Raw genomic sequence first — 26,326 nt, forward strand, 5'->3', positions numbered from 1 at the left:
AGCGCCGAGCTTTTCCTCAGAGAGCAGCTCATAGCGAGAGCGCGCTCTCTGCCTCTCTCTCTCTCACTTACTCTTACACACACACACGCGCGCGCGCGCGCGCAAACACAGCTTCACTTCACACAACAGACTCTCCGCCTCGCCTCAGTTTAATGAACGGCACGGAAAGGCTTAACTTCACTGATGGAGCCGTATCGGTATTGCGTGCTGTGGTGGGCCACTTTCTTCGTGTCCGCAGCTGGAATCGGTGAGTCCGCTTCTTTGACATTTCTTCGTCTCCTTCTCGGCCGCAGACAGCAGGGGACAGCGGGAGAGGAGGCTAAAACCAGTCCGGGGTGAAGTTCTACTAGTTCAGCTACATAAGGCTTCGAGCAGGGAGGAAATAATAGTCAAAAAAACAACTTTAGCAGGAGTTTAAAAACGTAGCTAGCTATCAGGTGCCGAGGAACTCACACACCCGCAGGAGAACTTCATCAGGAGCTGACGGAGTTGCGGCTGAAGCGCGTTGTGGGCTGTTTTTAGGTAAAGGGGCTCTGTCGGGGGCAACAGATAATCAGTTCAGGTGCTGAATCCACAGAAAAAACACTTTCCGGTAGATGTGTGTGACTGAGTGTGTGTAGTCCGTTTTACCTCAGAATACAGGCTACTCCAGCCCGGACATACAGCAACAGCACACACCGCAGTCCAGGTGCTGAAAGCGTGTTTAGCTACATGGACTGATGAAGGCGAGATCTAGGTCCTCACACTCGTCAGTGTAAATATTTAAAGTTGGGAAATGCTGAACAAGGTACAGATCCAGCCTGAGTAACTACAGTAGTCACTCCCCCCCTCCCTCCCTCCCTCCCTCTCACTCACTCACTCACACACACACACACACACACACTCTCAGTGAACGGTAGTCCTGTTCAGCAGTGCAACACAGCCGTGTACTCGAACCTCCTCTATAAGCAGGCTGATCTCGCTGTGTCCAGCAGGTGATCGCTTACAGTGGACGTGTTTCAGAGTTGGGCAGTACGCGCTGTTTTCCTTGTAGCTCATCTTGAAGCCCAAGTTACGCAACATGAGCAATCAGTCACATATTTCCACAGGTGCTCCACTGTAATGGAGTTGGTGCTGAGTTGCAGCTACTTGCTAGGTGCAGGAGGTTGTTTATGAGGGGGTTTATGCAGCATGCTAGGCTAATAATAAACTCCTAAGGCGTTTCCCCCCACAGGTTTACAGAGACATGCCTTCTGCTTGTTTGCTTTATTTTATTCTTGGTCCAAACTTCTTTTTTTTTTTAGTCCTTAGAGGCCCTTAAAGTGCAAGGCTGCCACTTAAAAACTCCAAAAAGTTTTATTATTATTTGAATTTCTGATACTAAGTCATTATGATGAAATGATTTAGTTAGTTTAGCTTTTTTGACCTTATGTTTCCGACTGTTGCACCGGGTTCAGATGAGGTGCAGGGTTAAAACGTGTAGCACATGTTCTGCTGTGTGTTTGTGTGTATGGAAATAGTGGTGCTGAGGGTTAGCTAACCTCTACATTGTTGCTCTGCTGGGTTTAGTGGGAGTTTTTGGCTCTTGAGGGTCTAAAGAGGGAAACATTTCAGCCCCAGCCAGACACCCCTTCCTTCTTTCTTTCATACGGTGTGAGCTGTTTGTTTATTCTCCTCTCCCTTGTCATTAATTCCAGTTCTTCACCCCATGATTACAGGTGAGTTAGGCACTAATTATATCAAATGAGGCCCTCCCGGCCTCAGCTCCCTTCTTAAATAGCAACCTGCCTGTGATAGACAAGGCTGATGGGTTCTCTTTGGTCTACAGGGCTGGAAGGATGGCTTTACTCCGAAGCATTCTGCACAGTTTGGTGTATTATCATGAACCATAAGCTCATGAGCGACTAGTTTAAATACCTACACGAGGAAAATTACTACGATTTAAGGTCACACTTTTTTTTGAGAGGCTTGCATACATTATTGCAACCTAGTAAAACTTAGTACAACAGTAGGGTTTGGATTTAGGGTTAGGTTTGGAGTTTGATGTTAGCATTAGTTTTTTGTTGAAGTCAAATATTGAATTGTTTATCTAAACTGACTCTTCGCTTTCCATGGTTTTGAGTTGAGATCCAAAAGAGTCCCAGGTCTTTGAGTTGAATAAAACGACAATTATGAGTTACATTTTTACAGTACTAGAATCTACCCTTTTGACAGTAACTTAACATTAAAAATCAATGCATCAAATATTTAATAGTTAGATATTTAATAGTTAGATATTTAGTTGAATGTCATTGACAAACAGACCATCTACACAGTCTGTAGTGGACTATTTTCAGAGCTAGTTTTCAGTGGATGTTTACATTTTTAGGTTTCCCATAGTTTAAGAGGGCAGGTTATGGAGGTTTTGTCATTTAGTAGGTTGTAAGCCAAGCTTTGGCCGTCAGAAGGTATTTCTTTCAACACTTTGTTTTCCATAAGTCACTCTCCCTAAACTGGCCTTTTCCTGACAGGTGCTTCCTAGCTCCTAGATAATAATTACCCAATCATCCCGCCAAAAGTGGACAGAGGGAGTCGTTTGACTTGCAGGCTGTAAATATGTTGTCATTAATTGCAGTCGCACGTTTCACATCGAGGCAGCAATGTCCACAGGTTTGCGTTCAGCCCAATTAACTCTGTATTACTTAGCAATAGAAAGGAGTTGTAGTATTGAGTTCATGTGGTGTATCATGTCTTTGAGTTTCACACACTGAGCTGGGCTTGTGCCTTGTTTGCTTTAGTCATTACACATAGTTCATTACATCAGAGAGCCTTTGGCTGTGGGTGTAATGCATTCCGCTGAGGTACTGCAGTTTGCTTCACCTGTTTTCTCCCTTCCCACCTTCAGCACTGACTATTTAGAGCTAGGATACAAGCAGTCTGCCTGTGGAGGCAGAAGACCGTACCATTTAAATATTTTTTTTCTATTCCAGTGTGTCTGCTTGTCTGGCTATCTGCTCATCTGGCTATCTGCTTGTATGTCTGCTGGTCTGCCTGCCTGCCTGTCTGTCAGTCTGTATGTAATTCAGACTTGACTGCACTGATGTTGATAAGCATACGTTTTTCTAAGATAAAATGTGCAACCGTTCCTATCCCCTGGTTTGGGAGAGTGTCCACTCCCTCCAGACTTATCAGAAGCTCTGCACAGCCTGTCTGAACCATCAGGCCTTTTTATCTCTGCGTCAACAGCCAAGCTGTTGAAAGACACGATCAAAGCAGAAAACGACATGTCTGCTGTTCACCAATATCTTTTCAGGTCTACCATAAATACATAAAGTACTACTCCTTGAGCCAGCCACTGCCTGTAAAGCCATATATTCACCTGTTGAAAATCTGGTAAAGGGAAACTGAAGCCTGCTTGACTGCTTTCCTATGCTGTCCTATAAGGAGATTATGAGTGATGGACTTTTGGAGTGAAAGGGTTTTCAGTGCAGGCAGCAGAGTGGTGGTTCCAGGCTGAAAGGGCTCTTTTGTAGGCCTTTAGAGCAGTGTAAGACTCAGGCCAGTTGAGAAGGGGGTGTGAGTCTGAGCCCATGTTTACTCTTGCCTCTGCGGGCCTCTGGGTGCAGAGCTGAGAAACAGCTATTTAGGGATGAGAAGAGGGGTCACGTAACCTCAAAGTGGCTGGATCTGATTTGACCATATTAGTCTTCCTCTCCTCGTGGCGGGCACAATCCCTTCTTGGCCCGCTCCACTGAGCCAGAGGCTTCCATCCACATGCTCTTCCTGCACAAGGGGAGCGAGGGGAGATGTGGCTTTTTTGAATGAGGGAAGAAGGGGCTTAGTTGACTTATAGGGCTGCTATCACCCTGCTCGTTGTGGTACTGCGCCTGCTGAAGTCCAACCACAGGCACAAACCACATGATCCATAGACAGCCAGAGACATGAAGTGCAGCAGTGTAGAAATGCAGTGGAAGCATTCATAATTGACAATAAAGGCATTGATCTATTACACTGTTGTGCAATAGATCATCCCAAATTGAATTGTCTTTTTAGAGTCATTTTGAATTTTGTACTGAATCGTTTCCTAAAGAATCCCAAAAAAAAAAAATCAAATCATTGTGAAGTCAGAGACAGAGTGGATGTGAATCTCTCTGCAGTGGCAGTAAAAGTTGTCCCGCTTTATTATTCTAGCTGTGGAAGGAAAGCCAAATTTCCGCCCTGTCTGTTCTTCCTTCCTCGTCCAGGTCACCTGGTCCATCCTTAAAGGGGAGGAGTGGAGAAGGGACACATGAAAGGAAGGGGGACACAGGGGAAGAACAGAGTGGTCCTGCTGTAGTCTAAAGTGTCCGAGAGTAGATGGATTGTTACTAGTCAAGACAAAGACCCTCAGGCCAGAGCTACTTGATAAGACCATCGTTTCTTAGGGTTCTTTTTAAGGTGATTTGAACGATTCAGTGGAAGAATTTCTTTGGTCATATAAAGAACCATGTTTGTAATAGAGACGTGTAAATGTAAAGAGCCTAAACACTGATACATTCTTTTGATTATTGATAGGTTCTTCACAAGTTTCTTAATGGAACCAAAGGTGATTCTTCTGTGGCATTGCTAGAAGAGCCCTTTGAAGCACCTTTGTTTTTTAACAAATGTGGGAAATATGATACAGTATGATGGATGGGGTGTAAGAAGTGAAGTGAATTCAGATGGTTTCTGGAAAGCATTGGTATTTGGAAGAGATTTTAATATACTGAAGCTTTTGGAAAAAGCTTGGTAAGGATGGGGTGGGGTGTCCAGCAGTGTTCTTGTTAACACCCTGAATTTACCCTGAAGCAGTGCAGATGTCCCCGCCAATGAATTTCTCAGAGGATGGTTGTGGAGCCAAACCTTACTTAATGTTGTTGTGATGCTTACAGTAAAGGGAATGCGGGTTTATATTAGAATATCACTGCTGTCATATCATGTTGAAACTGGACGGAAACGAAGCAGGGCACTGGTGACAGTTAGCAATTATTTACACTTATCTTGTTGATTTCAGGGTCTTTACAACCAAATTGACACATAGTCTCCATTCTGTACTGTATTATCATGCCTATGATTGAGCATGAATAGGACACTACCTGTGATTAGGTCTAGAAAGCTGACCTCATCTACAAACTTCAAAATGATTATTACTGAAGTCCATAAGTACTTGGACAGTTAATCCTTACAAGCTGTTTACGAATTTTTTTACATTGTTCCTCCATTTGCATCATTTATATGGATTCAGAAGTAATTGCACATTACATTATCTGATGAGCACTTTCATGGTCTGTTCACTCATTAGTGTTGAATTTTATGGGAACTCTTAATTTGCTGTCCAAAGAGGTGTCGATACAGGTGAAATAACAAAATAATCCAATCAGAGAGAAAGTAATAACGTTAGGAGTGGCCACATCAACAATCTGGCACATTCCTAAAAAGAAGGAATGCACTGGCAAGCTCAGCAACACCAAAAAAAAGAAGTGGAAAACCAAGGAAGACAATCAAGAGACGTCTTCATGAAAGTAAATGCAGACGGTTTACCACAAGATGCAAAACACTGGTGACTTTCATGAACAGATTTGACTGATTTAATTAAATTATTCAACAAAAACCTGCCCAGTTCTGAAACAAGATTCTTTGGAACAAAAAGCTGAAATCAAGATTAACTAATGGAGATGATCTGAAGCAATACCATATTATCTGCCAAACATGGTGGAGGCACTGTTATGGCAGGGACATGTATGGCTGTTAATGGAACCAGTGATCCAGCCAAATATTGCAAGTATAGATGGATAAAAACCTTCAAATACATCTTGATTGCCTTATTTTGGTGGTTATAGGGGCACAATTACAAAAACAGTCACTGTCCAAATACATATGAAGCTAGCTCTCATTTTCATGATTAGTGCTGTTTCTTAGCTTTGTAAGTTCCCTTTAACTTTTGATCACCTGCTTAATTGTCCTATCCTCATACATATGTGGGTAAAGGCAATTTGTGCCAGTGTGAAGGGTCGGTGATTCGGCTCCACGTGTTCCTTTTCATTTTATTTTGCATTGATGCAATTTGTCGCTTGGATAAAAGGGTATTTTTGTGTGTTTTATAGATCATTTAATTTAGTTTGCTGGTTATAGTGGCCATATATCCTATCACATACATTGGACCGAGATTCTTGTGATGGTTTTGCCCCAGTGGCTTCCCCTTCAGCCAGCCAGAGGCAGGGAAAGCCTTTTATCAGAGCAGAGGAAGGCTTTTATCAGGGGAGGCATGCTTATTACAGAAGCTGACAGCTGCTCTAGAGGGCTACATTACACTGTTTAATGACTGCATATGCCACCCACACACAAATACGTGCACACACATAAACACATGGACACAAGTGGTCAGCTGTTGGGGCTGTCTTGATTAACCCTGGCTGCTCCTGGTATTTATTAATGCCAAAGAAACGATTCACACCAAACTGAAGATTACTTCTCCCTCTTTTTTACACCTGATTAAAACTGCTTCATTTGGTATATTAGTTATGCCTGGGCTGTCTATAAGCGCTCATATGTGTTCATTAGTACAATATTAACGGAGAAGAAAATAGTGCTAGGTCTGCAATACTGTGGTTATGTGATTCCAACTGCAATGTCATTATAGTCATCACTGCAGTTATTATTTAACTGCAGTACCTGTTTATAAAAGTAGGGCATCTGATGTGTCTATTAGAGATGCACCGATCCGATATTAGGATCGGATATCGGTCCCGATATTAACGAAATTAGCTGGATCGGGTATCCTTTCACTTTAATTTGTTGGTGTGAGACAGCACTACATGTTTATATGTTTGCAATTTTTGATCAAGTTACTTATTTATGCTCAGGTTCAGCTGATAGATTTTATTTTGAATTACTCTAAAAATAAAAAAATAAGATTGATTACTGTTTGTGAGTTTGACAAAGTGAAGCTACTTATTTTATTTATATATGCTGATACATTTTATGTATTTTAATATATTCTATAATATATATTTTTTTATTTAGAATTTGAATGTTGTGTCAAGGTCCTGCACAGTTGTTTATTTTAGTGACAAATAAATAGCATTTTAGTACATTTCTATCTATGTGTTAATTTGTTATATTTTGTTTTACAAAGTTAGTAAAGTAGTGTTTAAGTCAATCCTGATGCCTTAAGTCTCTCCCGCATAGTGAGGTATACGGTTTATTAATTCTACAATGGTATCGGATCTGTATCAGGTATCGACCGATATGCAGAGTTTATGTATCTGTATCGGAACTGAAAAATCCTGATCGGTGCATCCCTAGTGTCTATCTAGTACACAGCCGAAGTAGCTTGTTCATTCATGTGAAGATGGCCACAGGGTGGGAGCGCTGTGGGAGCTCACTGATTGGGGATCACGCTCTGAAAACAGGCGGGAAAAAACAGGCCCACCAAGCCTAGCTGGCCAGCCACAGGTCCAAACACCATAAACCTGTCACATTTTGCCACATTTTCTGTCACTCCAACACCAGTCGCTTGAGTATTTATTGGAAATACCTGTGTCAGTTAATCAACAGCAGGATGAGTAAGCTAACGCAGGATGAAGTGGATACCTCCCAACCATAGGTGTGTGTGTATATGTAGGGCATGGCTGTATTTGGGTTATAAATGTGTCATTTAGCTGCCAAAAGGAGTTCTCTGGATCCATGCTATAGAACAGTAACCAGTAACCAGTAATCTTTTTGTCATAAAGAAAATGCTATACTGAAAGAATAATAAAATGTTAATAAATTATATATATATATATATATATATATATATATATATATATATATATATATATATATATATATATAATTTATAGTATATCTATATACTAATATATTGTATATACTCTAAAATATGTCTATATTCTCAAGGGAAAGTGAGTGAGTTACAGAGGATGGCATGAACAGGTCAGAAATAGAGAAGATGGCCTAGGAGATGCACGCTCCCACACGCCACAGTGAGCCACTACAGATATCCCTCCTCCAGCATGCTGATATGCCACTTCCAGAAGAGGGGACTTAGGGTGCAGAATGTACTATAACAATATGCATGTTCCTAATCCAGTACCGAAGGACCACCCGACCACAATTTTATTCTGCTCTAGCACACAACAAACTTCAGGGAGGTAATTAGGGCCTGTAGACTGCTAATTATCTGGCTCAGGCTTGATGGGAGCAGGACTAGACCAAAAACGTGGACTGGACTGGGAACAACTTCATGATCATACTGTTTACGTGCAGGGAAAATGACAGTCAGTGTGTTTGACAGTCGGTGGTGGAAAGGTTTGTGGCACAATCCTACACTACAGTTTGGATCGTACTGAATGTCTGTTGCTCTTCTGTTGTATTGTAGAACGGATGCCTCCTGGGATGTTTAAGCTGCAAAGGCTGTGTAAGTTCTGCGACAAGGAGCCTTCTTCCTGTAACGGCACCGGCACCTGCCAGGCCAACTGCAGCATCACATCTATCTGTGAGAATACTGACGAGGTCTGCGTGGCAATCTGGTATGTCACTGCTTTTATTATTTTTTTTCTTCACCACAAACCTTAATAATAAATCATTCATAATAATAGATCCAGTACAGCACTCCAGTTAGATAGACCAGTTGTGAAGCAGGGAAAAAAAAAAGAGGTGTATTTGCTGTTTGAAATTAGGTATGATGCTAATGGTGCTAACAAGTAATGGAAGCTTAGAACTCAGATTATCAAAAATGGAGATTTTGCATTTACTCCTTAACAGCGACGTTAGCATCTTAAGACTAATAAGGCTAACAACACAATATTTGTGGCTAAATTATCACTTTAAAAAACACACCAGTAGAATTGTTATTTTCCATCTCTTTGTCATATTGTTTTTGAGAAGTTTAACCCAATTATGTTAGAAAGCATCTCCGGCTCTGATGGGTTTATTGAGTTTGCGTAGATGTGGAAATATCCTAGACTGACTGTGTTTATACTGAGTACCTCCCTCTTTATATAACCCCTTTAATCACTGTGTGTGTGTGCTCAATCTCGGATGTGTCCAATTCCTTCAGGAATGAGGGGAACCAAACAGTTGAGACAGTTTGTCATCACCCGTCCAAGCCTGTGTATGGCGTTCATCTGGACGACTATAACAGCACCACATGCGAGATGAAGGAGTATAAGACAGCCATTGGTCAGCTCTACATCTGCTCATGCATCGGTGAAGAGTGCAATGAAATCCTGGCTTTCCCTCACAGTAAGATCTACTTTCATTGGTTTTTCTCCTCCTCCAGCTACACTACACATTTTCCGTCATGAGACTTTTGTACCAATCCGTTCATTTCTTTTGATAAGGTCATTAGATGTCTAGAAATGGGTTAAATAACCTGAAAAAACACAGTTCTTACAATGAAAATTGTGAGCCTTTTGACCTACATCGAAGATGTAGGACTTGAAAAGTTCTCATTTGTGCATCATCTGTGCATTAAGTTGTAATACGCTACATCAAATGTCATTAGACTTTGCAATGAACAGAACTTTGAAACTCAGTAGGTTAAGCGAGTGGGTGTGTGGGTGAGAATGTGGTTTTGATACATTTGTAATGTCAAATGAGGACTTTTTGTTTGATGCCTTGTGGTACTTTGCTGTGTAGTGAGTCATAGCCCACTTTGTGTTCTTGTAGCATGGTTCAGAGTGGCACATGGCTTTGCATATGAAGATCAGTTCTAATCTGTAGCTTTTCTGCAGTCGCTGACTGTGTTAGAAAGCCATATTGCTACTGTCACTTAGTCATAAAAGCTCTACTAAAACCTGTACGCAGCATTGAGGATTTTTACCACTCACTTATCTGCATAGCCTAGCATAGCTACAGGATGCGCATCAAGTCATAGTTGGAATGATATATCAGCCTTTTGCTCAAGTCATGAGAGACTTTGCCCTACAGCAACTGTAATACATGATCTGCTCAATTGTGTGTACATAGTCTGCACAGGAATAAGATTTACACAATCGTCGACACAACACAATTCTGTCTTTTAGTTGATGTGTTCATGTGGAAATACCAAGGTAGTAGTACAACCCCTTTTCAGTGACGCTAGCTGTGTTTTGGCCTGTTTGAGACAGATTGGCTCGGGCTGTCTTGCGAGGCCATGAAGCGGAGGATCTCAGACATGTGGTTTCCTGTCTATTAACTCAAAGCAGAGGCATCACAACCACATAGACAAGCAGCTGGCTGCACTGGGCATGCTCTGACTCAGTGTTCCCAAATGTAAACAAGGCTGAGGAGGTGTACACACTGTTTCTTGCATTCACAAAACCTTCTTTACATGCTTAAAAAAGAAAAAAAAGAAAATGTGAGTAAACATAAACACTATAAAAGCTAGCAGACCATTGTAATAGCTTACAGTGCTGGGCACTGGATACAGGCTTATAGTGCTCTATAGTGCAAGTGTGTAAAGTGTGAGATGTGTGAGAGTAGCCCATGCTCCTCGAGGTTCAGACAGAGGAGGAGGCCTCACTCCTTCCCTCAGTGAGGACGTGCAGGAAGCCCATGTTTATTTACTGGAACGGAGCCACGATTTACCTTTCCAGAAATGCTTGGCATTGTTTTTTCCCAGCCGTAGCATTTTTGGGAAATTAACTATGTGTGGCGTGGAGCCAGAGTGTTGCAGTTTTTAGTGCCACAACATGGATCGGTAGAAGAGTGTTTTTAGACATCACGAGCAGAGCATGAGGAGACCAGCTCAGTCTGTTTAAGAAACAAATGTAACTAAACATTAAAATTAAAAAGAGGAAAACAAAGATTTTAGCTGTTGTTTTTATTAAAACACTCCGACTCTTTACACAGCATTACTGGAAATTAGGGCCCAACAAGTATGTCAATAATGTTCCCATTCCAAAATTCCACTGATAAAATACTGCTACTTAGTGCCTTTGTTTATATTGTAACAAACAGACACCTCTGACGTGTGGAAAGCCTTTCACATCTGGAATTTTGTGTTTGTAGGCCTGTCTTCAGAAAGGTTTATAGTGACCACCTGCTTACCGTTATATTAATACAGACCAAACCTAATCTTTAGCGTGAGTCTTTCTATAATAATGAATAATGAAAGAATAATGAATAATGAAAAATAATTAAAAACTGCTATTTTAACTTCTTATTTAGTTCTGAATATTATTTATATATTGACTGTATAATTAATGAAATGGCTGAGATGTAAACATCATCGTTCTGAGTGGCTTCATGTACAATTGTAGAAAAACGTTCTTTACAGTTGTGACCAAGGGGAGCCCGGCTTCCCAACACTGCTTTGTCCTACACAAATATAGCCATTTCATTGACTGTCCAAAGCCGCCAGTGAACCTATGCATGTATTCTAAATTTGCATATCACCACTGTCACACAAAAAAAAAACCATATACCTCCATAATAGCAACTTTACAGTAGAAGGAAAAAGCTTCTTAACTGCAATGAAAATCAATGTAAAAATCTTAGAGCATTTCTGTTGGTCCATGCATTATGAAAGTTTGATACGATATAAAGAACAACTGCCAGATTGACACTGTCAAAAGTGAAAAACGGAGATAGCAACAGTGGAGATACAAGGTTTTTGCATGGCAGTAACCATATTCAGTGTTGTTAATTATGGACAACACCCTGCACATGCCACTCACCCTGAAGAGATTTTGGAAAAAAAGGTTTATGCCAAAACTTTGTTGAGTAACTTTCCATGAAGGAACTTCAACACCACCAACGTTTCTTACTTGTTACATTTCTGTAGATCAACAAACTTACCTTGTTTACATCTTAACCATTTCATTATGCAGAAGATTTGAATTTGCAGAAGAGTCTCATTTGCTGTGAATTTAAAGCAGCGCTATGGAAAATTTGCTCTTCTTACTCCTGGGCTCTCCCAACAGTAGGGAAGTGTAATTCACACTTTGAGCCACCCCTGAAGAACACATTTGTCTGGACGAGATGCACTGAAAGAAACTGAAAGAAACACATGGATTGATGTGGTAGAGTAGCTCTAAGCAGTTCTTGCCTTGTCCTGCCTGCTTTTCTAAAGTTACATAGTGCAGTTAGCAGTGTGCCGAGCCACGAGTAGCAGCGACAGCTACGCTTTTCTCCCTGCTACAGGTGAGCGGAGCATCACAATGATTTTAATGTTGTTATTTTAAGGTAGAAACACTACATAGAGTTGCTTTAAGAAATGTGAACATTCAGAACTGGTGAACTAGAGTTAAACTCTATTTAACAAAAACTATGTTTCATTTCTCACTACAATAAAGTACAAATTGTGTGTCTGAACTTTTAGCCACTTCATTTGTATCAGTCACAAAATGTTTATATCTTGATTTACTGGCAGTTTAATATGACATGAGAACCGCATGTTGGGCCTCGCAAATAGCTGCACACTGACTCACTCTGATCCTGATTGACGGCCCAAATGAATCTGGCTCTGAATTCAAGATGGATCACAGATGGAGATCACTAAATGAATCATGAGCATAGGCTATATTCCTGCTTTTCCTCTTTAGCGCTCCACCAAGCGTACATTCGTTTCTAATAAGCAACCCATAAAGCTTATCAGTGAGAGCGTGTTGCGCTTTGCTGTGTCAGTTACACACATTTTTCCTGTTTTTGCAGTTGTAAACTCGATTGCTTCAATAGGAAGAGTGACAAATGTAATGTGGACTGCAGCAGCGCTCTCGATTTATAGCTGTTGGAAGCATCTCAGGACTATTCTTCTAAAGTGGCATTCAGCACTGTTTTTATAGCCACAGCTTCACACATAACAAATTTCACACTAAGCTTTTGCAGCTTGTTAGTGCATGTGGTCACAGTTCCAGACTACAGTTGTGAAATAGATTTTATGCTAGTCATTTTCATTATGTTTGGGTTTGTTTTTTACTTTCTCATCATCCTTTTACTTTGTTACTTTGGGGGTTTTTTTGTTGTTTTTGTTCTCAATTGTTTCAGTGGAGTTTGTGCAACAGTGTACTAGCACCAGTCTTCTACACTCTTCAGAAAATTGCTTTAGCAAATGCGGTGGCTCTTTTTTGTCACTGAATAGCAAAAACACTTTTTGACATCATTTGAATTTGGCATGGTTCCATACATACATAGACCAATAGAAATGCTCCAGAATGACAATTTTTACATCAACTTCCATTGGAAGTTAAGAGGGTTGCTTCCTTCAACGTCTTTTTTGTGTGACGTTGATGACATAGAACCATGACAACTCTCAACTCTCGTCGGCAAACGGTTCTATATAGAAATGGTTCCCATTTTCAGTACCATATAGAACCCTTTTCGCTCAGAGTGTACATACTTTCAACTTTCAACACGTTTTGTCTGTTTTGAATGCTGCAGTAGGTAAGAGGCAACTGCTCATACCTATGACAGATTTCCTCACATTGGTCTCAGTGAAAATGCTCATGGCTGTCGAAATCGAAACTGGCACATGTGTAGTTGTACGTCTGTAGAGATGTATCTCTTTACACTGCTCTCTCAAACTGTTTCAGCTGTACCTCTCAGTCAGGAGCAAGAACTCTTCACCAATGCGTCATTCTTACTAAGTGTCCGAGTCAGTCTGACGGTAGGGCAGGAATTGTTCACCCTCAGTTGCTCTTTTATCACAGGTTATTTTGAGGAAAAGGAGAAGAAAAGGCAGCAGAAGAGTGTGGAAGTGTCTGACAGGTCTGGTCCGTACAGATTTTTCTTCTCTTCCCCCACACCATGGAATCCAGGCCTCCAGTCACAGAGCAGATGCTCTGAAGACATGACTGAGTCACTGCTGGCGAGAGAGAGGGGGAGCAAGAGAGGGATTTCTTGCAACATCAAAAAAAAGCGAGATAAACACATTTACAGCGCTAGTCATGCTGTGAAACTAGTCATAGTTGTAACCATAACAAACAAATAACAATGACCTAAACTCTCTATTATGCTACAAGCTGTATGTTAGCAGCCACTCTCCGGCAGAACTCCCACACACTCTGTCCCACCAGCAGAACAGAAAGATCTAAATGCCAGTTACTCATCTGACAGGAACAAGTGATATTTCAATGTGTAAATGTGACATTGGAGGAGAACTCAGATTGACTCAGTGGTCTAATCTAAAAGTTTGTGTGTAAAGGGCGAAATCCCAAGCCATGCTGATTTGCCATGGAAATAGAAATGCTTATAAATGACTTGGAATAAAGTGACTTTTAACAGTCACTTCCATTGAAAGTTAAGGCTCTTGTAAAGTTGGTCTTCTGGAGATGAGAGGTTTGCATGAATAGCAACGATATGCATTTGTACATGCATTTATTACATTTTGGAATATTTGAATCAGTCAGTTTATTGTTCAATAAAATCCAATTAAAATATGCAAACCTTATATTATAAACAAATAATTTGCAGTAAGTGAAATGAGCAAGCAGGAATCAGAGCATCTGGCCAAACCTGCATAACCGCACTGTAGTGCTCTGAGTGATCCCACACTTCAGTAAGAACAAGGCAAATGTCTTTAATCTAGGAATCTGATGTCTTATCTGTGCTTTAATCTATATTACTCTACAGCCCTTCAGAGACAAGGAGACACTTGTCTTCAGTTTTAAACTGTGATTTAAATCCTGACCCTCTTTTAAGATGAAGCTGCTCAGCAGCTGTTAATTTGTCTTCCAATTTGTCTTCATAGTTTTCCCGTGAAGTTACGTCTGAAGGATCTTCCTTTTAATGAGAATCCAGACACATTTCATCCCTTTTTTCTGGACTGTTATTCTGAACCCGCTGAGAATGTTGAAGCAATTAGACTCTATTTGACTAACCTGTGAGTCAGGGGCTTTGGAGAACATGACTTCCATACTGCCTGTTAGAAAGAGCTTGGCACACTCACATGTACACACATCCACATGTGTATAATTGAATGGCCAGAGGAAAAGAGGCTTTTTTATTAGTTAATACTCTCACCAGTCACCACAGCGTAGCTGGCACTCTTGACTTTTTCTCTTTTTTTTTCTCTTTTTTGTAGAAAAAGTGGCATGACTTCATCTTTTTTTTTTCTTTTTTTTTTTTTACTAAATGTGGGAGAAAGAAAAAAACCAGAATATTCCACTCTATGTAGTATGCACAAATCTGCGCATTTCAGTCTGTCCTGTAGAGCTCTTTTTAATTTCAAGTTAGCTTTGTTTTGCTCTCGTTTCCAGACAGCCCTGCCTTTTATTGTCATGTTTAATGTTCCGCAGCCGGGTATCTATTTTAGAGTGTTTTATGTCTGTCTCTTAGTGATGGTAGTGCTTTGTAAGTGTGTGTGTGTGTGTGTATGTGTGTGTGATTGAGGAATGCAGACAGACGGAGCTTTGCCTCCACTCTCTGCCCAATAGCTCTGCTTCCAGACTCAACCTGCAGTGCTCGAGGTGCTATGCCAAACTCCAGGTTGGCAGGCAGACAGAGTGGCATGGTAAATTTCCTTGAGGGACTGAGACAGTGCCTCAGAACATAGGCCTTCTGTGTAGCTCATTTCCTCATAGGTCCCACAAAAACACAAACAGACCGTGGATTTCAAGCATATTAGTGAAGACTCTTCATCCTAACCAGTACCTAAACTACACTCTTAAAAATAAAGATGCTACAAATGGTTCATTGAGCCATTCTATAGAGGAACCACCTCTCCACCAGGCTCCATATTTGTAATAGAGATGTTTGAGTGTGAAGAACCTTTAAATTGGTCAAGTGATGGTTTTTCATACTCACACATCTCCATTACATATATGGAGCCTAACGTGGTTCTTCTGTGTCATTGCTCAGGTGAACCATTTGTAGCACCTTTTATTTTTAAGTGTAGAATTTGACTGATGTAAAACTAATAAGCTATTAATTATGGCATATAATGGCAAATATTATGGCATAGTGTAATATGGCATATAGTATTGTGCAGTGTAATTTAATGTGGTCCAAAATGAAATTGATCACTGTGGCCCAGGGGTCGCAAGGTGGAATTCTGAGCCATGACACAGTGGCCGGAGTCTAAGGGGGCACCATTGGCTATGCTCTCTCCCCTCATCACCCTCTTAAGTGATGTTGGCCGGCACAGGCGTCTGTAGGCTAGTGCAGCGGAGCTGGGGATTACTTTCATCTTAGCATGTTGGCTGCCTGGCAATGCCATATTGGCGGCAGTTTGAAAAGAGGCAGTGGCGGGCTTCACATGTATCGGAGGAAACCCTCCTCGTTTTGGGAGCATTGCTAGTGCTGTAAAAAAGAAAAACAAAAAAACAAAAGACTCCAATAGTTCCAATTATTTGTCTTTCACTGCATAATATGACAGTCAGACTGTCACATTGTCAAATGTGATCAGTTCTGAACTGTCACATTCTGTTCAACGATCCTTATATAAACAATGATATAAATACTGTAGTATAGCATGGGGACGAAGAGAATTCACATTCTGGAGTCCCAGAATCCTAAGAGCTTTTGTTGATTTCTTCATTCTAGCATAGTTTTTCATCATAGAAAGTCTGTGTTATGCTAAAAGCAGTCAGGCCGTATTTGAAATATCTCAGCACTGCAGTGTCTTTTTGGTTGCTAACGCAACAGATATACTGCTGCTGTAGGGATTAACACTGAACCTGCAGGTGATGTGTCAGTGGAAGTCTCTGTTGACACAAATTGCAATATACAGCAACATTACTGGTACTGAACAGAGTGTCTGTGAAAGCTAATTGTGGTGCTCTGTCCACAGCTATAGAGCCAGGTGTCATAGAGAGCCAACTGGTGTCTGTGATTCTGGTCAGTCTGCTGCCTCTGCTGGTTTTGGCCATCCTTGTCGTGGTCTCCTTCTACTGGTACCGCATCCAGCGACGCCGCAAGCTCAATGAGTGGGAGACCAAAAAGCCACTGAAGCGAAAAGGTCCCAAAGGACCTCTGGACTGCAGTGACGCTTGCGCCATAATGATGGACGACGACCGCTCCGACAGCAGCTCCACACATGCCAACAGCCTCAACCACAACACTGAGCCACTGCCCATCGAACTGGACCTGCAGGTGAGAGGGAGCGCCGTGAAACAACATCACAATGTGACCTTTCTTTCCCTTAGAAAATCCACAACACATACTTCAAATGTGCCCAAACCTTTGCATAAGACCATGTTTCCTTGATAACTGAAAGTGGATGAGATGGAATCTGGATTGCAAATTAACAGCATTTTGATGACGATTAAAAGCTCTATATTTTTCAGGCCTGTTGTATTATAGGTGTTTGGTTTAAACTGGCAATGTCTATGATATGCCATATATTACAGAATACACACTATACCTATTCATCATATTGCTCACCCTTACCTGCAGGTGGGCAAGGGCCGCTTTGCCGAGGTCTACAAGGCCAAGCTGAAACAGAGCTCCTCAGAGCAGTTTGAGACAGTGGCGGTCAAGATCTTCCCCTACGAGGAGTACGCTTCCTGGAAAAATGAGAAGGACATCTTCTCTGACATTGACCTGAAGCATGAGAACGTGCTGCACTTCCTGACAGCCGAGGAAAGGAAGGTGGAGAAGCAGTACTGGCTGATCACGGCCTACCACCCTCGCGGGAACCTGCAGGAGTACCTCACGCGCCACGTCATCAGCTGGGAGGACCTGCGCCTGCTCGGCGGCTCGCTGGTCCGGGGCGTGGCCCATCTCCACAGTGACCACACACCTTGTGGCCGGCCCAAAGTGCCTATCGTCCACAGAGACCTCAAGAGCTCCAACATTCTGGTGAAGAATGACCTCACCTGCTGCCTGTGCGACTTCGGCCTGGGCCTGCGGCTGGACAACTCCCTGTCTGTGGACGACTTGGCCAACAGCGGACAGGCAAGTTTTGGTTTATTTTAGGGCGGTACGATGTGGACAAAATACCACAATGCGAGTATATTTCTATATGACCTGATTGGGATGTGACTTGTGATACGCTACATGGCCAAACAATCTCTGCTGTCCAGGGAAGGCTTTCTACTAGATTTTGGAGCATTTAGCCCACGCCTGGCATTAGGCATGGTGCCAATAGGTTCATGTTCATCTGTTCCAGCTAGTCCTATTCTATTGGCAATACTACTCAACAGGGACTATACAGGCTGTATGTGTATATTTTCACATATGTGTCAGCAATGGTTGCAACTTAAAGTAGCTGAATGCATTTGTAGAACCTTTTGGACATGTAGTGTATCAGTATCGCAAAAGTCAGCATTGTGATATCAATTAACAAAAACATACGCTACACTGGACAAAAGTATTGGGACACAGAATAGAATAACTGTCTCTACTGTCCAGGGCACTGAAGCACAGTTGCAAGGATTTGATGGGATTCAGTGACAACTTAAGTAGCTGAATGCATTCATAAGAAGGGCTGTCTACAAACATTTGGATCTAAAGTGTATCATGTAGCGTGTTTTTTTTCTTTCTGTTTTTTTTTTTTTAGGAAAAATTACTCTCACAAGTCACCTCAAGGTTGAATTGGTGCTGATGGATCCATACGTACAGTACTTACTCCACAACCTTAAGAATAACTTATCTCCTACAGATAATAAGAGAATCTAAGCTTTCCCGTAATCAGTTCCAATTCCTATAATCAGTCATTTTTTGAGAAGTTGATTTTGTCAATTTACAGAAACACTTTGATTGTCTTGTAGCCGAACAAAAATTCAAATCTTGACTCTCACTACGACAGCCTACGCGAAAAACGAAATTGGATTTTACCCCCGGGGGTGGACCGATACACCATGACTGAATTACAAAATGGCTATGAGAAATGATTTATGGTGTTGTTCTTTCACACATTTTGTCACACATTTCAGATCTCTCACATATACTCACAACCGATGGCGGTTGGCTTAGTGTGACGCACTGGTGTGATGCCTGACTAAAGCCGATCTTATTGCTGACAGTGTCAGTGTGAGAGTTAGGGCAGAGCTATGTTATGACTTGCAGGGAAAGTCCCCTCAGGCATCTCTTAGTCTTGATGCATGTGTGACCTTTGTTCTGTGTGTTTGCGCTGATTTGTGATTCACAGGCTGAAAATGCAAAGACACAAAGGTGTTGAGTAAATGAGTAAGCAGCCAAATAAGCTTGATAAGCTGTGAAGCATTTCAAAGCGTAAAATAAGTCACTACACTCAAAAAAACCCACAATCACTTTAACCACTGTTCCTTCACATCGCGGTTTCCTTTGAGACCTTTAAATAGGTTTCACAGTTTTTAAGAGGAAAACTCACTGAAAGCAGCATAACAAACAAATGCAGCATGTGCAGAACAAAGAACTGAGCAAGTAGTTGGTTAGAGATAAGAGGCCTCCAGGCTGTAGATAGGAGTCTGTCTATCTTCCTTGCGATAAATCCTGAATCCAAGATCGAGATCAAAGCCCATGCAGAGTTTAGACTACAAAGGCAAGGAATTGCAATGACCTGTGGTTCTGTCTCCTCATTACAGGTTGGAACAGCCAGGTACATGGCCCCAGAAGTGCTGGAGTCAAGAATCAACCTGGAGAACATTGAATCCTTCAAGCAGACGGACGTGTACTCCATGGCTCTAGTGCTGTGGGAGCTCACCTCTAGGTGTAACGCCATTGGAGGTGAGTTTGCTCATATCAGTACATGACCAGATGAACAACACGGTTGCAAAAGAGGGCCAAACATGTAGTGCTATTTGTGGCATTGTGTGGAGAACAAGAAACCCTGTGAGAGCACAGTTTTGTGTCCAACATCCCTAACAACCTCAGAAGAATGCAGTTCTATTTCCATGGAGTCAGTCATTGCCCCTCAAGGAGAGAGTGGATGGAAATAGGTTAGCTATTTCTCCTATTAGGCTGTGGCATTTTGTTTTGCCATTGCTGCCAGGCTATTGTCTCAGAGCTGTGCACAGTAAACTCACTGCAAACCCATATACGGGTTCGACCGATTTGCTGTTTCCTGTTATTCCAGAGCCTCTCTGCATCACTCTAAAGCAGAACAGAGGTGGTTCTGTAGCCTTGCTGTTCACTTGGCTGCTGGAATGTCAGGAATGTGTAGAACGTGAAATAGACCATCAGATTTCTTGTCCTTCTTTGGTCAGGTGGGGAAAAGAATCCCTCTATGTTTCTTCTGAGTCTGTGTGTATGCATGTTTGCACAAGCACATATGTGTGTGTGCGATCTTCTGCAAAAGAAAAATGACAGCTCTCAGCTAATTTCTTCCAACACATAGCAAAAATAGGGTTCTAAGTAAGAAGTCTCTAAGTATTCTTCGTGACATTGTTACCATTAGGAACCCCCATTTTAAGGGTGTACAAAAAGAGTCTTGAAGGCCAGTTCTCTAAAGAACCATTTTTGTAAATAAGAAAAAGAACCTCTATGTCATCTAATGGATCTATTCCAAGTGAAGTTAATAAAATTGTGTAAACTATTCATCTTTTAGGAACCTTTCATTTTGAGCATGTTACTGAAACAGGAGCTAGATAGCTAGCTAGATTGTGTAAGACGTTATGACTCCTTGATTATTCACATAATGTGAAAGTCAGTAGCTCCCATGAGCTTGACTAGCATTCAAGTGCTCAGGTCATCGCATTCACAGGGAAGGGCTTCTGTGTTGGTGTTGGCTATTTTAATGGGCCAAGTGCGTGCCGTTATGTATATGTGCGTATGTTTGCTGTCAAGCACACTGTCCCGATGCAGGGTTTGTGTTACCCACATGCCCCAGCATGCTCCCTGTGTGATTGAGAGGGACGACAGGAGCCTCGCTGTTTTGCTACTATGGGCTTATCTGCAGACCTCACGACATTTCCAGCCAGACACGCTGTCACATTCCAGCTCCACACTGATGTGGGTAGGCATCAGGAGGAGCTATCCAGAAATTGTCCCTCTGTTTCGGGGAGCGTTTTGAATCGGCCCTGAGAACATTCTGTTAAAATCCAAAGTTTGAGTCTGAACTCTGCTTTCGTCTTGCTGTACCTTTGGCCCCCATTCTACATAATTGTACACTATATGTCCAAATTCTTGTGGACACCCCTTCTTATAAACCATACTTTAACTTTACTTTAAGTTTTTACTTTAAGACACCGATGTGCACAGATGTGTGATCATCCAACATCCTGACCTAGTGACGCTCTTGAAAATCTAGTACAAAGCATTCCCTGAACAGTAGAGACAGTTACTCCAACTAAAGCAGGATGAACATTTTTTGATGAAATCCTTGATTTTAAAAGGATCAATAAATGCGCGGTGTCAAAATACTTTTGTCCATATAGTGTATTTTATACATTTATGTAAATCACAAAAACATCAGTTTGCATGGTATGGGGCCTTTAATATCAAATTATGAAATCACACCAGGCTTTTATTCTCCTTGCCAATAAATGTGTTAATAAAGGCTGTCTGAACTGAAGCAGGGGTAAACGCAGGCCGAAAAGGTGACAGACAGGCAATGAGAAACCCAGACGTGAAATCTGAACCTGACCTGAGCTCGAGAACTATTTGAGAAATGCTTTTTGAAAGTGACCAACCCCTACATGAAGAGTCAGGCCCTGTCTAGTTCACACAAATACTTCAAACTTTAGTCTTGGAGCCCCAAAAGTCACTAGGCTCTTCCTGCCCGGAGACAGAGACAGCACGGCCCATGAGGGAGTGATGGAAACCTGTGGCTGCCGGTTTGTTGTGCTCTGGATCGCTGTGTTGTTGTTAGCATGTCCTGAATTAGCATGGGGTGCGGCCCTGGCTGGATCAGAGTAAAGCAGAGCGGAGAGCGCAGAGCTGAGAGTCAGCCAGCCTAAGAAACACCACACTGCTCCCCTCTGTAGTGAAGGGGGGGGGGGGTTGGGGGGGGTGTAGCAGCTGTGTGGCAGGTGGCAGCACCCCATACGGCTGGGCCATCCATCACTACAGGTTTCAGGTTCACTGCAGTGCCGCACAGGCTTCTTTCTCTAATATACAATCACACACACTGCTCGTACACTCTCAAATAGCTCAGTGTGCTTGACTTCATGCCAGGACTGCCTTTCAAAGCCCCTAGACGTTCCCTGCATTCTGAAACATTGCTGCCCTTTTCTTCTTCTCCTTCTTCTTCTTCTTCTTCTTCCTCTTCTCTGAAGGAATTCTACTCCTGTCTGTTCTGACCAGCTGTCGTTCTCTCACATACCTTTAACCCTTAAAACCTGTTGTGCAGTTATCACTGGCAATAACAAAAGGATTTTGACATTTTATGTTCATTCCATCCGACCAGCCATTTTCCTATCCCCCTTTTCCTAATCAGGGTTGCAGTGGGTCTGGAGCCTACCTGTAATCATTGGGCACAAGGCTGGGCACAAGGCTGGGCACGGTCCATCACAGATTTTATGTTCAGCACTTAATTCTTAATTTTCTTTCCCTGCCTTTTTCTGGAGTTTCTGGATATTTTTTTTTACACCAAATCAGAAAGAAAAGTGTGGATTAAACTCTGTCAGTGCATAAAAAATCTATATTTCATTGCATATTGTAATGTCAATACATCTGAATAGGCCAGAAGAACGACAGTAATAACTCTCCTAAGGATTAAGCCTTGTTTTTTCATCCCGTCTTTCCCAGACGCAGAGTCAGACAGACAAGCCTGTGGAGGTTTCAGACGGATAATCTGAAAGGGAAAAGGCTGTTCCCCCAGCTCGCTCTGCCAGAGCGGGCCGACAGGGCCTGAAGAGGGAGGCCTTGGTCCGCGGGACATCTGTTCCCAAAACCACGGCATTCCTCGCATAGCGAGAGCACTCTCAAAGCTCAGGCCACAGCTCCCAGTGCAGAGAGAGATGGTGGAGCTGTTTTGTTTCTTCACTAGTGCTTTATGTCCCACTGTGACTCACTCCCATGTCTGCAGAGTGATGCCCTTAAGGTGAACACAGCAAAGCGGCCCCCTGCGACACTGTGTAGGCGTAAAGATTCTTCCATGCTACCTTTATACACTTCAGCATCCAGGGCCGAAGCGTAGTGGCAGAAATAGCGCATGTGGTGGGAGTATTTTGTTTAAGCATTGAAACAGGGGAAGTCCACTTGTCAAAAACAGGATGCGTCCGCATGTGGAGTCAGCTTCTCTGCAGGGGTCCAATCACAGCCCTGCACTTCCTGTCCTGGACTCCATGCTGGCCAGGCCCCTTCCTGTGGGCCCGCAGCACAGGGCAAAAAACACATACCACACTCTCTCTCCTGTCGAGAACACGCTCTCCAAAGTAAACTTACTCTTCCACTTACGGTTGTGGGAATGAGTTTTATGCTGGCTGCTATTGTAACAGCACACATGTTCCAGGGGTCTGTTATATCCTTTTGCTTTGTTGCAGATTTCTTCACCCTGGGTATGCCTTTATTTGCCCTTTTCCAAGTGTGTGCGCGCACGCGTGTGTGTGTGGACAGGACGGAGCTATAGGAAAAGGTCTTTGCAGCTGCTGCGAGCTCCATTTCACAGGGTTTTGGAAAATTATCCTGGAACACTGCTGGTTTGCGCTGTCTTGGCATGGTCTAGCGATTAGGCCATATTTCCCCCAATTTGTTTTCATAAGGAAAACAAACAACACGCCATCAGAACTTCTCATTATTGTTATTATTGTTGGCTCTCTGCTGGGGAAACCGATCTCTCCGGTGGTGTTTTGTGTTTGCTGTTCGGTTACCCATGTAAAAAGAAGGTGCCAGAGCAAACCAAACATTACTTCCAGAGTAGAGTTCCACGGTTTTCCAAACCTCGGCGCACAGAGCCAAACTAATCTAATCTCGTACAGTAAAAAGCACTTTTTTCCTGAAGAGAAATGCTGTGAGCGATTAATCGCGTGTGTCTGTGTGCATTACAGAGGTGAAGGACTATGAACCTCCATTTGGCTCCAAAGTGCGAGAGCACCCCTGTGTGGAGAGCATGAAGGACAACGTGCTCCGAGACAGAGGCAGACCCGAAATCCCCAACAGCTGGACGAAACATCCGGTAAGAGAGCAGAGCCACAGGCCGTTTACCGCTACAGTACAGCTGACCACAAAACTCAGACTGCAGAGAGAAGCTCAAGGAGATGTTCTGAGGGCAGCTAATGCTTTCCTCTTTACTGACACGATTACTAGGAAGCAGGAGGAAACACACTGAAGAGAAAAAAACTGGCAGCCAATTACTGAAAACCTAGTAATCACTTTTCTGGTAGTTGATCGGTATCTTTTGTGCAGAAAACTATGCAAAGGCATGCAAACAAACCACACAGGATGTTCATGCTGGCTATGAATCTACCCTCCAGTTCTTCCATGCAGGTTAATCACAATGAAATTTCAACTGTAACCGCAGATTCAGTATTTTTCAGGGCCTGTTTAGGGCCGTCACAATGACTAGATTCAAATGATTACTTGGTTTTGAAAAATCAACAAACAGAAAGTTTACTCTGTGAATGAATCAGCAGTGATTGTTATTTGGCCTATTACATGATCATGGTCCATATTTTAAATTCTCTTACTGGTCTTCGTTAACCTACGAAACCCACACCCACAAAAAATCTTTTTACAGCTATGCAGAATTTGTTATTGTGCAGTATTGGTCTATCTTTATTGTTTTACCTTTGAAATATACACTCAAATGCAAACGTTTAGGCATCGCGGGTCAAATGAACAATTTTGTAAGTGAAAGAACATTCTTCATATCATCTACAGAGAATAGAGAGAATTTTAAGTTCTATTACATTTAAAAGCACAATTACTGTTTATTTGCTAAATGTTATATATTGGGGAAAAGGCATGTGGCATGTTCTTATGGCACTTTTTAAATGTTATCTTTTTTCCAGTGTGTTAAAAGGTACCATAAAATACATTTATTCAGTATTTTAAGTTGTTCTTTGATGTATAAATAGTAAGCATGTGATTTTGGTTTAAGAGCCTATTTACAGCCCTGTTATTTTGCCTCAGAATGAAAGTAAGCTTGTAGGCCTACTGTAAAATGATGAACTCTGCTTTTAATGGCTGGATTACATCACCACAACGACTCTTGGATGCACAGCATTCATAGCCTAGCCTAACTTTTAACACACAAGTGTTTTTTGTACTTGTAATCATTGTTACTGGATAGCACTGCTGACCTCTCTGTGGCCAGTCGGCATGGTGTGGTTGGCTAGCTGACCATTGCACATGGCCCTTGCAGTTCTCACCCTGGCTTTTCTCAACTTAGGCCAATTTAGCCTCACCTCCATATTCTCCTAAAGTAGCCTTTCGCTTGTGGGCTGTGTGTATGGACATGTTGGGGTCAAGCCTGTTAGAACTGTGCATCAGGAATCTTTGCAGAACAGGCATGTGATCTGATTTCTCTCTCTCTGTGCCCTGCAGGGCGTGGCCTTGGTGTGTGCCACTATCAATGAGTGCTGGGACCACGACCCAGAGGCCCGGCTCACGGCGCAGTGTGTGGCCGAACGTTTCAGGGAGATGGACGACGAGCTAGACAAGCTGTCCACCCGCAGCAGCTCAGCAGAGAAGATTCCGGAGGACTGCTCCGTGAGCGTGAGTGATGACAAATGAGAAAGGCACAGAGAGAGAGAGAGCGCGAGAGAGACAGAGACCAATTAAAGCCTCCCTGGACTGTTCTGTCTGCTGCTTCGACTGGTGGCCAACCAGGTCCATCTGTGTGCAGCTCATGTGATTCCCAAAGAAGAATCTCTGCCTCCAAACAGTGGAAACTGGAAGAGCGGATACATTCAGTGTGTTTCAGCTAATGTGTGAGTGTGTGCTAGGGGTGGGGGTGGGAGAGTTGGGTACTGGAGTGTATTGGAGGCCTCAGGGTGAAGGCCATGGGGAAATGAAGTACCTAGAGCTTTTTTATAATGTGTCTCATAACCAAAGAGTTAATGCACTTTATCAGATTATCTATGCATAGCTGGTGTTTTTACCAATGATTTATGTGGACTTCTCCACTTCAGCAGGTATTAACAAGAGATTATATGACTTGTACAGATCAATTCAGCACTGTTTTTATGACAAACTGTTTGTGCGTGCGTGTGAGTGAGTGTGTGTGTGTGTGTGTGTGTGTGTGTGTATATACGCATGTGTGGATGTAGGTAATCATGTCTGACTCCATCTGTATGAATAAGAGGTGTGTGTTTGACTTTGTTTTAACAAGGACTTTTATTTTACGTGTATGCCAGAGAGAATAAGCACAGTGTAAATAGGGTTTCAGTGGAAAACATCTTCAGAGCTTCGCAAAAACCAAAAAAGGGAACACAGCCCTGCACGGAATTTCATGTGTAAAGAAAATCAGTATTTTGGTAAAGCATTTCCAAAGATGTCATATTATATTATACTTGATCAGGAATCAAAAGCAATGTGTGCCTTTCTTTTTATGTATTTTCTGTATGTAATATATTGTAAATCTTTTATGATCAAATACATTTATGTACAGTATTTACTCTAA

General features: G+C 42.3%; 1 protein-coding gene across 1 annotated transcript; it reads left to right on the forward strand.

The window, feature by feature from the left end:
• tgfbr2b (transforming growth factor beta receptor 2b) lies at positions 1-26,326 on the forward strand. The gene is made up of 8 exons (XM_072679849.1): positions 1-247; positions 8,357-8,507; positions 9,038-9,222; positions 16,691-16,986; positions 17,290-17,796; positions 19,407-19,548; positions 23,751-23,878; positions 25,249-26,326. The coding sequence occupies exons 1-8, from the start codon at positions 184-186 to the stop codon at positions 25,435-25,437; spliced, it is 1,662 nt and encodes a 553-aa protein (XP_072535950.1). The 5' UTR covers positions 1-183; the 3' UTR covers positions 25,438-26,326.

Source organism: Salminus brasiliensis, chromosome 5, assembly GCF_030463535.1.
Source record: "Salminus brasiliensis chromosome 5, fSalBra1.hap2, whole genome shotgun sequence".
Taxonomy (NCBI): Eukaryota; Metazoa; Chordata; class Actinopteri; order Characiformes; family Bryconidae; genus Salminus; species Salminus brasiliensis.

Coding starts and splice junctions, on each gene's coding strand:
- tgfbr2b (XM_072679849.1), top strand. CDS start 184: ATGGAGCCGTATCGGTATTGCGTGCTGTGGTGGGCCACTTTCTTCGTG. Junction 16,987..17,289: donor CACTGCCCATCGAACTGGAC/CTGCAGGTGAGA, acceptor GCTCACCCTTAC/CTGCAGGTGGGCAAGGGCCG. Junction 19,549..23,750: donor TAGGTGTAACGCCATTGGAG/GTGAGTTTGCTC, acceptor TGTGCATTACAG/AGGTGAAGGACTATGAACCT.